The sequence below is a fragment of the Schistocerca cancellata genome, chromosome 4, assembly GCF_023864275.1.
Source record: "Schistocerca cancellata isolate TAMUIC-IGC-003103 chromosome 4, iqSchCanc2.1, whole genome shotgun sequence".
Lineage (NCBI taxonomy): Eukaryota > Metazoa > Arthropoda > Insecta > Orthoptera > Acrididae > Schistocerca > Schistocerca cancellata.
The window spans coordinates 714736488-714750331 of NC_064629.1; the positions used below are offsets into that span (position 1 = coordinate 714736488).

Consider the following 13844-nt stretch of genomic DNA (forward strand, 5'->3'; position numbering starts at 1 on the left):
GTAAATTGGCAGAAACTATTTTTATCTCTTCTGGACGCAATTAAAAGATGTATATAACAGAATAAACTTTGACATTTCCAGAACCAGCATTAAAGCCTACTAGTTACTGTTGTTTAGATGCATATTTTCCTTCCTAACAGCCAGTTTTGTTCACCCCATCCCCTATACTAAGAACTCAGAACCAGGTAGGTTAACATAAGGCAAGCTAACATTTTTTATCATATAGTGTAGATAAAATTGTCATCTAACAGATAATGTAATAGTTTTCTCCCATTGGAAATATTTGCAGGTTAGACAACAAAAACATTTTCTCTGAAGGTACCTCAGTACTACTGAAATGATGCTTGTTGTCTGGGAAAACTATGGTGTTCATAAAGCAGATCACAGCCTTAAACATATTGTGATATAGAAATGTAACAGTTTCTGTGATACAATTGTATCTGAAGCAGTAATATGAAAATGAATTGTGCCAAAAATTTAATTCCCATGCATTTTGAAACATTTGCACAACTGGTGGTTAAAAGGGTCTTCTACTTTTTATTGATTTCTTTTGGCTGTTGACACAAATGCATCTGCATATTTGCATATGTTTTTATTGTCTAAAAGGCAATATCAACATCATTTTTAAGGTCATAACAAAATGAGACACAGGGTAACAGTTCAGGGCTCATGAGAGCCATTTTGTAGTTAGAATGCCCATATTCATAGGATGTCTTGAGTTAACACATCACTTTGTTTTTAAAACTGGTAATTGTGACTGTGACCAATTAATCTTAAAGTGAGCCTACAGAATCTTGTGAAACAAAACAAGAAACCACATCTGCTGATAGTATATCGATAGTCTATATTGACTTTTACATTGTACCTCACAGTTTCTCATACTCATTCACGCCATATGAGCAGGCTGGACAAGAAATAGTGTCTTTTGAGCTCTTAAGGAGACTTGAGAAGTATAGTTTGTGGTGTTTACTGAAGCAGATTCCTGTGATGTTTTGTTAAAACTTCTCCAAAGCAATAGCTGATATCTAATTCACACAGGCAGGATTGTCGATAATTTCAAATTGTGTGTCGTGTAGTCATACTTGTCTAATGCAACATATTAAAATGCGGGCTGCAGCAACGCCTTTGCCATAACTGATTCACACTGTATTTGGCTGCATTGTATAGAATTAAAAGTAGTGGTTAGGTAGGACATCACAGAATATCAACATTTATTTTGGTTAAATGGATAATGGTTGCTCACATCAGCACTATATTCCAGCATGAAAAAATCAAATCATATGTACCCAGAATGTTCATTCTTTCTTGGGAACTGAGCATGTACTGACTGCTGCTTCACTCTTCTGAACATTTTTCTAAAATATCACATTGTAAGTTTTATTCTGGCTGTTTCATCGTGTCAGCTTATTTTCTTATAGTCTTTGTCCATGTCTAGTATTCTTTCATTCTCATACTTTGGAACTAACTTTACTCTTTTGTGCATGTTGTTTTTGTCCTGATCTAATTCTGCCCTGAAAACCTATGACAGCCTTAATTAGTATTTGAAACTTACCTTGTTGTAAATCTGTTTCCTGAAATCACATTTCTTTCAAATCCCTTTTCACCTGTTGAATCCAGTATAGTTTGTTTCTCTTACTCGTTAGAAATTTTAATATCTGTTGTGTTTCCCTGCTGTGGTCCTTTCTAAGGACATGTCCAATTAACGTTTTTGTATCAGGCTAATGCAGATTCCCATCAAACTGCACGTTCACCATGGGGTCTGAAATACAGCAGCCAGCAAGTAGATACAGTTCCTTGTGGGTCTGCAGATGGCACAAGCCAAGAGTACAGTGAGCATGAGAGTACAATGAGCATGAGCATGCCCTCTAGTGGCATTCTGCTCTTAAATACATGGACATAGTCGCATACTGCTATTTACCTGACGTCACTTGTAGCCTTCAGTTCACACCATTTGATACACTGTAGGGTCATTGTTTTGTAGTTTTTGATCTTTTGGTGTTTGCTCTGGACTGATATTGTACACTTTTGACAACATTGCACTGTTTTGGACTCTGTTTCTAACAGCCATTAACTAAGTGAACTTTGTGATTACCAATGACTTGGAAATGTCATTAGTTCCACAAGCCACTGCTTCACTTCCTGCTGAGTGAAACTAAACTTTTGGTACCTGCACTGAGAACGACAGTAAAAACATATTCCTTCTTTTCTTGATGGTGTTCAACTTCCTCTCTAATTGGGTATATAATTCTTGATTTCACTGTCTGCTGTTCTTTAAGATTTCAATATCCTGCTGTGAGTTTGTGTTCGACAGTTGCTATCCTCTTAAGCAATCTTGTTCTTATTAGATTCAGACTTCCTGCTGTGTATAAGGCTTCATAGCAGCCCACTGTCTGGTAATGTCATAATGTTGCATCGATCAAACGAATTCTTTTAAACAAGTTTTGTATTACCTATTGAGCAAAAATATCTTTTGATTTATTCTACATTCACAATGACCATTTCACTTAGGATTTGTGAAACGGACATTACCTTATATATATTTTTTATAAATATGAGTTATATATGCTTGTTTTATGATGTGTTCTACAACCTTGATGATCTTCTCTTTATGGATCGATGTAACAAAGTGTATCTAATCTAATCTAGTAGATGTTCACAATGAGCTTGTATGCTAAATTCATTGTGTCCACACAGCTGCTTTTTCTGTCAGACTAGTTTCTATCCCTTTGCTTAGGGATTTCTCTATTCATAATGTCATCCATCTAGGAGCTGTCTTGATGTTGGTTATATACATATCTTCTGAGGAGAGATCTATAAACTTGCTTAGCCTCGTCTCTGGAGCAGAGTACTTTTGACTACCACAGTCGTGTCCGACAGTCTGTCTTTGTTTCATTTTTTCTTGCACCCAAATCAAATTCCATCCATTCCTTTCATTTTTCATGTCCATCCCCCATCTTCCTGCCTGACTCTGGCTTTTATCTTGAAGGACTCTGAAAGCATTCCTCTGAACTTGACATTGGATGTCATGTTTGTTTGGCCTGTTAATTATTTCCTTAGTGAGTATCCTCATTAATGTGTTTCTTTTTGTATTACTCTATTTAATTGTCTTGTATAATTTTTGCCTTGTGATTCTTGTGAATTTGGAACCTGCACTATAGCAATGCTTTTCCTTTTTTAATTTTTTTATCACAATGATCAGTAAAAGTTACGGGGAGCCGGAACAATGAAAATGACAAAATTAAGGTTTTTTGGTTTTTTTCATTGTAAAATTATTTGGAGTTTTCTGAGTAAAACAAATAAAGTTTCACTCTTCTAAGTGAATTCTAAGTGTGTTTTTTATTGCTGCAAAGTTGACACATCGTGTAAACAGTTGTAGCGACTTTGTGTGTCACCTCTGACGCCGCTGCCTGCTGCCTGCAAGCAGGGTATCTTTGCGGAATTAGACAGTGTTTTGTTTTCCAGCGTTGTATGGCTTTATCTCTGTGACAAATGACTGTTCATATCAGTAAACGTAAACACTAAACCATGTGTGTTTACTTGTAGAGTTTGCTTTGTGTTGTTTATCTGTTCAATTTTGCGTATTTGACGAATTTTGCTCGTACCTGTTTTACGTACTTGGTTTGTGGATATCAATATGCCCCGTTTCAGCGGTCGAGTGCTTAAGAAAAGGCACAATGAGTGGAAGAAGAAATATTTTGTTGTATCGAAGGGAGATGCTGCTCAGACTGCTTCACCGACTACTCCCAATGAATGTGATAGAACTTCTTCCAGCAAGAAACATTGTGACAGCAAAGAAAAATTTGAAAACTATGGAAGTGACAGTAATGATGTGAATGAAATAATTAACATTTCCTTGCTTTCTAATATTTTGAAACATAATGTATTATGCCAAGTTTACAAAGAAAGAGGACTGGAATTGAAAATAACTTCACACAATGGTTTGGCATGTAAAATGTTATTGAAGTGTAACAAATGTGCTGGAGAAGTTTCATTTTCTAATTCTAACAGTATTCCTCATAGTGGTAATAGTGGAAAGAAGGTGTATGATATAAATTTTAGGCTAGTGTATGGCTTGCGTTGCATTGGCAAGGGCAGTGCTGCAGGGACAATGTTATGTGGAATTATGAACTTCCCAAAACCACCAACAAAGTTTATATTTTATAATGAATTGGTGGGATCTTCCGCTGAAGATATTGCTCAAACAACAATGAAGAAAGCAGTTGAAGAAGCTGTGACAGATAATGGGAATTGTAGAGATTTAACTGTTGCTTTAAATGGATCATGGCAACGTAGAGGTCATAAATCTCTAAATGGAGTTGTGACAGCTACCAGTGGAGACAGTTGCAAAGTAATTGATGTTGCTATTCTCTCAAAACATTGTAGATGTAAGGGCAATTCCAAGGTCGAACATAGTGAAAGCTGTGAAGCAAATTTTTATGGCACGAGTGGAGCGATGAAGTAGAGGGAGTGAAAGCAATGTTTTCAGGATCACAGGAGTGGTATAATGTACGATACACTAACTATGTAGGAGATGGTGATTCTAAGGGATATAAAGCTGTAAAGGAACCCAAACCTTATTGCAATGAAATTCACATTAAAAAACAGGAGTGCATTGGACATGTGCAGAAACACATGGGGGCTCGCTCGCGCAAACTAAAGCAGACATTAGGATCCCAGAAGCTTAGTGATGGTAAGACCCTTGGAGGAAGAGGAAGATTGACAGATCAAGCAATAGATAGATTGCAGAAGTATTATGGGTGAGCAATTAGGCAAAATACAAGAAGCATTGAGCATTTGAGGAGAGCAGTATGGGCATTATTTTTTCATAATGCATCAACAAATGAGCACCCACAACATGCACTGTGATGACTCATGGTGTAAGTACCAATCAGGAAAGGAAGATGCCTGTAAAAACAGTTTGCCTAGTGCTGTAATTGATGTAATTAATCCCATATTCAGAGATTTATCACAGCCAAGTTTATTGGAAAAGTGTTTACATAGGAAAACACAAAATCCAAATGAAAGTGTAAATAATTTAATTTGGATTAGGATTCCCAAAAGTGTGTTTGTACAGATAAAAACATTGTATTTTGGAGTGTATGATGCAGTAAGGAAACAATGACGGAAACATTATCAAATGTGATGTGCTGAAAGGTTTCGGTTTCCAACCAGGACACACCACTATTTCCACAATGCGCCTAATTGATGAAGAAAGACTAAGATGTGCAGGAAGAAGAGACAAAAGCCTACAACATGCAGGAAAATGAAAGAAAACACCAGTGAAAAGGAAACTAACACTGGAAAAAGAAGAGGATGCCCATCATATGGGGCAGGAATGTATTAAGAAACTTTGGAAGCCATTTCCTGTAACTTTAAAATTTTCATCTTTGAGGAACATTTTCTCAAAAACTGCTAACAGTATATCAATGAAATTTATGTTGTATAATTCAAGAGTTATAGAAGAAACAGTGCAAAATTTTAGAGAAAAAAATTAACATCTGTTTAAAAAAAATTGTAAAACAAAAACCAATAAATATTTCTTAACATGGCAGTATAACTTTGTAGATAAATATTCACTGAACATGTTAGTCCAAATTTCAGAGCAATATATTTAATGGTTTTAGAAAAAATGTTCCTTCTATTTGATAAAATTAACATGGAGGAGATGGATCATTCCGGCTCCCCTTAAAACAATTTCCTTGGTATACACTGATTTGATTTTATGCCGTAAACTATATCTTGTATTGTGAAGAGCATGGTTTGGTTTTGTTGAAGTACCCTGTATTCTACAGGAGGATTCTACATTGAAGTTGAAGTCTTAAACAGTTGAAATGTTTTACAAAAGAATTAATGTGAGTAATTTATTCAAAGCTTTTGTGTGCATTATATTCATTAAGGAAGATTACACAATTTCTAACTTGTTTAATTTGTGTTGGGGTTTATTTTTGGCTATGTAGTGTAGTTGTTTCAACTGAAAGTACTGACTTTTTTTCCTTTTTCAGAAATTTTATGTGCCCTTGCAAGCATACTGCTCATATGGTTAATAACTGCAGTTTTTGTGTACTTGGCAGTACATCGAATGTTAAGTGGGAAATACACAATAAAAACACAAACAATGATGCTGGTAGCAGGATTAGGAATTGTGGTAAATGCAATGTAAGTATATATTATGAAATATTGCCTTACTCTGAATTTAGACAGTTTCAAAATAATGAAATGAGGGAAAGTCAGAGTAGTCTTATGCCTGACAGACATACTACATGGAGCACTGAGGTTTTGGATAACTGTGTGTGGATTCATTTTCTGGTGAAAGCATTAATGTTTCCAAGTGAACAATTTCATGTTTAGTATAATTATACATACTTCATTTGAAGTAGTAGTGTACATTCACAATTAAAATTGTAACTTAATTAATAAAATGCAAATTGTGTTAAAATTTCTTCATGTTGATGTAAGAAAGTATCAGAACAAGAGTCATCACATAATTCTGTTGGGAGGAAATGTATTGCAGCATGAAAAGACTTGACAAGCTGCACCACCAGATGAGCCACTTGCTGAGTGCATTTGTATTTCTTATGAGATGCTGTGAAGAACATCTGGTGCTGAACTTCACCAAGGTAACACATCACATCGACTCAGAGGCAGCCATAAGAATTGATAAACACACCAGCCTAGCCACTTGCTGCAGCCTGGACTCGACTAACAAAGAACTTTTTAAATTACATCTACAGCTGGAGCAGTAGTTCAGTTCCTGGACCTGGAAATGGATTGGTGCTGTCACGTGGGCCACAAAGAACTCCGCGCAAAGGAAGGCCACCAGACATCAAACATCAAAATTGGAACACATCAGAGAGACAACCTTCTGATGCTCCCTGTAAGATTATGAGCAATCTCACGGCCAAGCAACTGGATGAGGTTGTGGTTCCAGTTCTTAAGAAAGGTCTCCGTTTTGCACCCACTCCTAAATTCGCACCTATCGTGGACATCATCAGTGCAGTGGAACAGGCAACCACATGCATTTCACCTGAAGCAGCTGTAGAAGTGCATCGTGAAACCTTATTGTGCTGTCACATAAACAAGACATGGGAAACTGATTGTCTGTTGCATGGAGTGGGCAGCCTTATGGGAATTAAGAGGAGATTCAGATATGCACTTTTATCAGTCATCAAAGGCAAAGCAACTGTTGTCCTATCTCACAAAGATTAGATTGAGAAAATGTTTGACCTGCTAGAAGACGGTGCATACTGGAAAATCGACAAAATTCTATGAAGAAGGCGGAGAGGAAGACCATGGCACTTCTCCAAGAATCTGGCTTTTCAGGCAAGGTTGTTAAGAAGCTGCAACAGAGCATCATTTCCACTGGGACTTTAGCGACTGCCGAAAGTTCACAAATATGGGGTACCTTTATGCCTCATTATTAGTAACAATGGTGCTCCAACGTACCTACTCACTAAATACCTGAAGAATTTGCTTAACACTTATGTCAGGAAGTGTTCACATCACATTCACTACTATGTGGATTTTGTGGGATATCTTAACAGCATTAATTTTAAGGACACCAACGTCCTCGAAAGCTTTGATTTTGTGTCTGTTTTGATTAGAGTACAAGTGCCTTTACAAGAATCCTTTGAACTTATTGGTCATAAATTTAACATAGAGAAGACCAACCTTTTTAGGCGTGTTTTGATGTTGATATACTTTCTTTTTTTTGACTGTGGCTACTACGAGCAGACGGAACTAGTAGCCATGGAGTGTCCACTTCCACCAGTTTTGCCAACATGTATGTGGAACGTTTTGAGGAGGAAACCCTGGACTCCGCCCAATTGGCTGCCTTTTTCTTCTGGTATGTAGATGACACCATTGTAATATGGCTATATGGAAGAGAGAAGCTGAATTACTTCATCATACATCTCAGTTCCATACACCCAAACATCAGTTTTACCATGGAAGTGAAAGTGGATGGAGTGCTCCCCTTTCTGGAAGTCTTGTTAAAATGAAGAGTGGCAGGCACATTGGGCTGTATTGTGTACCGGAAGAAGACACACACCAACCTATACTTATACGAGGCCTTTTCAAAAAATTCTGTAACTTTGTCCACAAAATTTTTCTACACTTACTTTAACTTACTGTCCATAGTCTCCTGCGAAACATTCTCCTCCACAATTGATACACTGCTCCCAATGCGGTTTCCACTTCCAGAAGCAGTCTTGGTATGCCTCTTGCTGGATTGTGCGAAGTGCCATTTGCGAATTTTCTTTTATCTCGTCTGTCATTGCAAATCTTGATCCTTTCAACAAGATTTTAAACTTTGGAAATAAAAAAATAGTCTGGAGGGACCATACAATTATCTTAAGGAACATCTCATTCTCATTAGCATGATCCAAAACCTCTTCACAGATTGCAAGGAAAGGTATTTTTGGTCTTGACTCATGAGCTGTGTGACGAACTTGACTGCAGCACGATGCATCTCAAGATGCTGTGTCAGAATTTCATGACATAATCCAACTGAAATGTTACATTCTTCTGCAATCTTGCTGACTGTCAGTCTTCAATTGGCATGCACAGTTTCGTTGACGTTACTAACATGAGCATCGTCGGTAGACGTCGAAGGGCTCCCTGAATGAAGGTCATCATTGACTTCCATCTGATCATTTGTAAATTGTGTGAACCATTTGTAACACCGAGTAAGGATTAAGCACTCATCATTGTAGGCTTCCTGCATCATTTGGTGTGTATGTGTAAAGGTTTTCTTGAGTTTCAAGCAAAATTTAATGTAGATGCATTGCTCCTCTAACTGTGGCATCTCAAAATTCTCAAACTGTGCGACACAACATTTTACTCAATACAATACTGAACAGTAACACACAACAATTAAAGTTTTGGCAGTTACACTTTAAACACAGGCACATGCAGGGGATGCCAACCGCTTTCGCTCAAACACACCAGTGGCCTGAAATTATGAACATTCCATAATTTTTTGAACAGATACCATATTCAGGCAGTTGCTGCCATCGGGCACAGAGGAATGGCATGCTCAAAACATTGGTTTATAGGGCTCGTATTCCCTCTGACAAAGTCTCAACTAAGAATATATACATCTCTTGCGTATGTCAGATATTCTGCCTATGTGGCAAGCATATATAGAACAGATGGTGTGCACTGTCAAAGATTGTTCCAGAGAGCATCAATGGCACACTGGATTCCACCACCCTAACAAGTTGGCAGTCGCAGAACCTAGCCTTCCCAAATTATACAAAATAGATTATGACCACACCTTGGTTCTGACACAGACATTTAACTGTGTCATTATTTAATCTATCAAAATTCAAGTAAGGGCACCACTGATCAGTCCTGAGAGTGGCTACATCCTTCTTAAAGTCAGGGTACCTGCAATTTGCCTTAGGAAGGAGATATTCCACTACAGACTGACTTTAGGGGCAGGTGGAGGAACAGCAGAAGTGCCAACAGCAAATGTACCTGAGCGTGAACCTAGGACAGAGCAATGTGTTGGTGGGAAGAGTGGGTGAGGAGATGCTGGGCATGGGCGGCACATAGAATGGCAGATCGGAAGGAAGGGAGGAATAGATATTTGCGGGGCCCCCCAGTGCTCAGTTCATCAGCGCACCTGATGATGGGAATGTGGTTGCTTGCTGAAACATTGTGCCCATTGGACACTGATATCCACCCATTCACCTGTGAACTATTTCTTCAAGAGTCAAACCCATTCCTTTGACACATCTTTTTCTTTCCAGTTTTGATGAAATAAAAAAAAATATTTATATATTTATTATGTAAAAAAAAATGAATTGATGAAATTGAAAATGGGGAAGAAATGGCTTTAAATATTTTTGTTATTTGCTCTTTCAGTACGAACTTTGTTGTAAAACCCCTTATTTACCTGTGGTAATAAAAATTCATTTAGACAGAATTAAGCACATTTAAAATTACGTGAACCTTAGCAACCCTCTCATGCTGATAAATTCATACTAACTGATTAAGAACATTTAGTTGAAAATTGTATAAATTAAATTTTTTACGTATTTCGGCCTTGGCATACATTTTCTAAATGCAGTGGTTTTTTAAATAGTTACTGAATTCTTTCCCGGCGTTAGCTATGGAACACAAGACTGTCTCTGTTAGCATAAAATGGTTAAATATTGCCAAGCCGACCTGAACGTTTAATTATCATTGACCAAACACACTTCACTATACGTTTAAGTTATTTGCTTTAGAAATTGAAAGAACCAACAGATTAACAACTTCAACGTTAATTATCCGCCTATGAATGCACATATGTAAAACCAGTAATAAATTCCGTCAGCCTCAGGATTGCTGTAAAAGAAAAATATTTTGTAGTTCACTGCTAATTTTATCTGCTCCCGATTTACGGGTTTGGTTAATTCTTTTAGCAGAACAATTTTTTAAATGTGCCGCCGCTGCAAATCGTTCGGTCGCGGCACAGCCCAGCAACACCAACGATAATCGCTAAAAATGCTGAAAATTCTTTAAAGGAATATTATAGATGATATGGGCAAGCTAATTTACATTAGTAATACACAATTTTGATAAATTATAATGTATTTAGATCACAACAATAATTAAACTTACATTACTTTGTAATTTCTTCTCTAATGGCTGCTAAAGATAGATATAGACAAAAGAAGTCTACTCATTCATAAAATGCTACGTCACAGGTTCCTCTCTCTCTCAGCTCTCGAGGAAGATGACAAAGAATGCACATTATGTATTCCTATTTATACTATTGCTGATTGTTAATGTCTCTTTGTAATCTTACAACATTATTTTCCTCTGTGGCTGTATTTTACATTTTTTTTATCGCAGATATTAACATATTTCGTAATTACATTATGAGTATAGAAATATTACAATCGTAAATACATCGAGAATATTATTAAAGAAAATATTACAATAATAACGAATGTCCTTTATACAAAATTAAATAATATATATATATATATATATATATATATATTTTTTTTTTTTTGCTAAACAATTACAGTACATATGAATTGCTTCATAGTGGCGTACATAGTACAATTAAATGTCATTTCATTTTATTAATAGTGTGTGTGCTACCAGGGAATGTTACACAGTTCATCTCTGTTGAGTGTTCACATCAGCCACAACACCATTATTGGAAGGGGGGAGGGGGGGGGGTGTTTGTGGCACAGTTTTAATTTAAACGTTGATGGAGGCTTCAATCATTTGAAAGGAACCATGTGAGGCTAGAACATGTGAGGCTAGAACAGAATTTTAACATGGACCTACCGAATTACCACTACAGCATTTAGCCTCTGCACCTATTACTTCATTATTGTGTTAGAAAAAGAAGGGGAATACAGTTTTGAATAAAAGGGAACTGTTCCTAAATGATTGGAGCTGATGGCATCTGAAAAAGTGAATTACTCACAGATAGTAAAGAAAGGTTTATATGAAGAGAAGAAGATAAATTAGGCTCCTAAACCCTGACTACTGTCAAGCAGTAATTAATAATGAATCGTGTAGATGAATTATCAGCATTGCATATTATGTTTCTACCATATCTATTGCAATGGCATGAATATTATAACAGTAATGGCAGAAGAAAGGAGAAAAAAGATCAAGAGTGTTTGATCGTCAACCGTATTTTTATTTATGTGAGGGATTGGAAACCCATGAAGTCAAGATTGCACGTGATATCTTCGTTATTTGAATGGATTACTAGTTTCGGCTAACATTTAGCCATCTTCAGATCTAAGATATAAACAGATTTTTTCACGTGTAAGCAGCATACAACAGTTTACAGAACTGCACGTAAGATTTTAATAGGGTTCTACAGTGTATCCATGAATTAATTACAGAAGACAAAACTTTTTACATGAAGTCATTTTAGTGAATAGTTCCATATGCAAATATTGTTCTTTTATTTGCACTGCATCTTCTTTATATTAATGTAAATTTCCAGTTTTATGACCATTGTTCAATTACCCTGGCCACGAATGATTGAAAAGCTGTTTTTACCTGTCATAAATGGGTGTTGTCATTTTAATAAAGATTTTAATGAAGTGTGAAGCTGCAGTGTCACCACCATTAATCAAGAATGTTTTATTGGAATATATTCTTGAACCCTACTACAATATTATGCACAGTTCTGTAAGCTGTTGTATGTGGGTAACATACGATAAAATCTGTTTTATAGCTTATATCTGAAGACGGCTAGATGTTGGCCGAAACTACTAATCTATCCAATTAAAGATGATTTCATGTGTGATACTGACTTCATAAATTAAAAAAAGAAAAAGATCGTTTCAACTTATCTTGCTGAGGTGTAAGTGTCCAGGGGCAGCTAAATTCCATGGAGATATTCCAAAAATGAGCTTGCTACAAAATGACTGAAGTACTTTTCTTAGATCTCGACATTTTTATTACATGCTTTGATGCCACATCCATAAAGTTCACAAATCATTTCATATAAACTTGTCAAACTCTTGAAGTAATTACATTAACAGCAAATGCTGCTCATAACAAATTCAGTACATTGCCACCACAGTCCGTAACTTAACCATACCTCAGAACAACTCGCTTGCCACACTTGGTTCCAATGTACGACTGAGGACTATAATGTAGCGAAGATAACTTTCAAAGCTGTAAATTCTATTTTAATAGACCATGAGACTCCCTGGATGACTAACCTTTTGAGAGATGTTATAATTATGTCTTCTGAGTATATGTGGTGTACCAGGAGGAATGGTCAGTATTCAGGGATATGACAGGAATGATCATTTGAAGCAAAAAGGTCTAGTAAACATGAGCTTCAAAATGCACCCCTTAAAAGCAATTGGCAAGTAATCAGTAGAACAGAGATGTTTCAGAAAGGTATGCATTTTGAGAACCCATGTTTACTTAACTTTTTATTTTGAATGATCATTCCTGTCACATCCTTCAATATTGACAATACCTCTGGGGCACACTATATACAAAATTCTCAAATAAACTTCAATCAGAACAAAGGAAATCTAATACTGAAAGTAATATGGATACAACAAGATCCCTGCAAAAACTGAAATATCTGCAAATTTATACAAAACAGCATCAGTAATTTTATTTATGGGTGTCAGTGGATGTAGTAAAGATTATAGGGCATCAATCTTGCATCATTACAAGCTTTAGGATGACTGAGCATATATATTAACATGTTGCCACATAGCAACTGCAACTCAGACTTTAAAATAAATCTCCTGGAATTTTTAAAATTTCTTATTTATTTTGTGTCTATTCTAGTTTAATTTACCCTTGTTGTTTCATCCATAAAATGGAAAGAAACACACAACCACTAAAATGATGTGTAGAAATTATGAAGAAAGCAAAACAGGATGAAAAAAAAAAAAAAAAAAAAAAACCTCTAAGGACAGAATCTACTCTAAACCAAACTTGTAGACAGAATACAATTAAAACGCCAAAATGAAGGTAAAAATTAAACTGAAACCATTGCACATAAACAAAGAGGATCCCGCTAAGAGATAAACAAGATATATCAGGAAGTTCCATAGAATACTAGCATCATGAGAACCACCTGAAGCCAATATGTGAATATAGACATGATAGTGAAAATGAGATGAACTTTTGCAGGCAGCCTGCAGTTGTCATTTAAACTAATCAGTACCCTCAGGTTGCAGGTTTTGATGATGTTTCTCCTTTTCTATTGAATAAATAGTTCACCAGTAGCTTTAAGATCAACATTTTATAAATTTATTGAGAAAATCAAGCTAAAAAAGTGTGTTGGAGCACTCGAACAGTGTTGGTACTACATGTATTCAATGGGTTTTTGACGTGATTGGACTACA

General features: G+C 36.2%; 1 protein-coding gene across 1 annotated transcript in view; it reads left to right on the plus strand.

Moving 5' to 3' along the window:
• Window positions 1–13844, plus strand: part of LOC126183725 (zinc transporter 2-like) — an 88505-nt gene that overhangs the window by 20149 nt on the left and 54512 nt on the right. The window contains exon 4 of the mRNA XM_049925919.1: window positions 6003–6156. Coding sequence (XP_049781876.1) covers window positions 6003–6156 — 154 coding nt within the window. The remainder of the gene's footprint in view (window positions 1–6002; window positions 6157–13844) is intronic.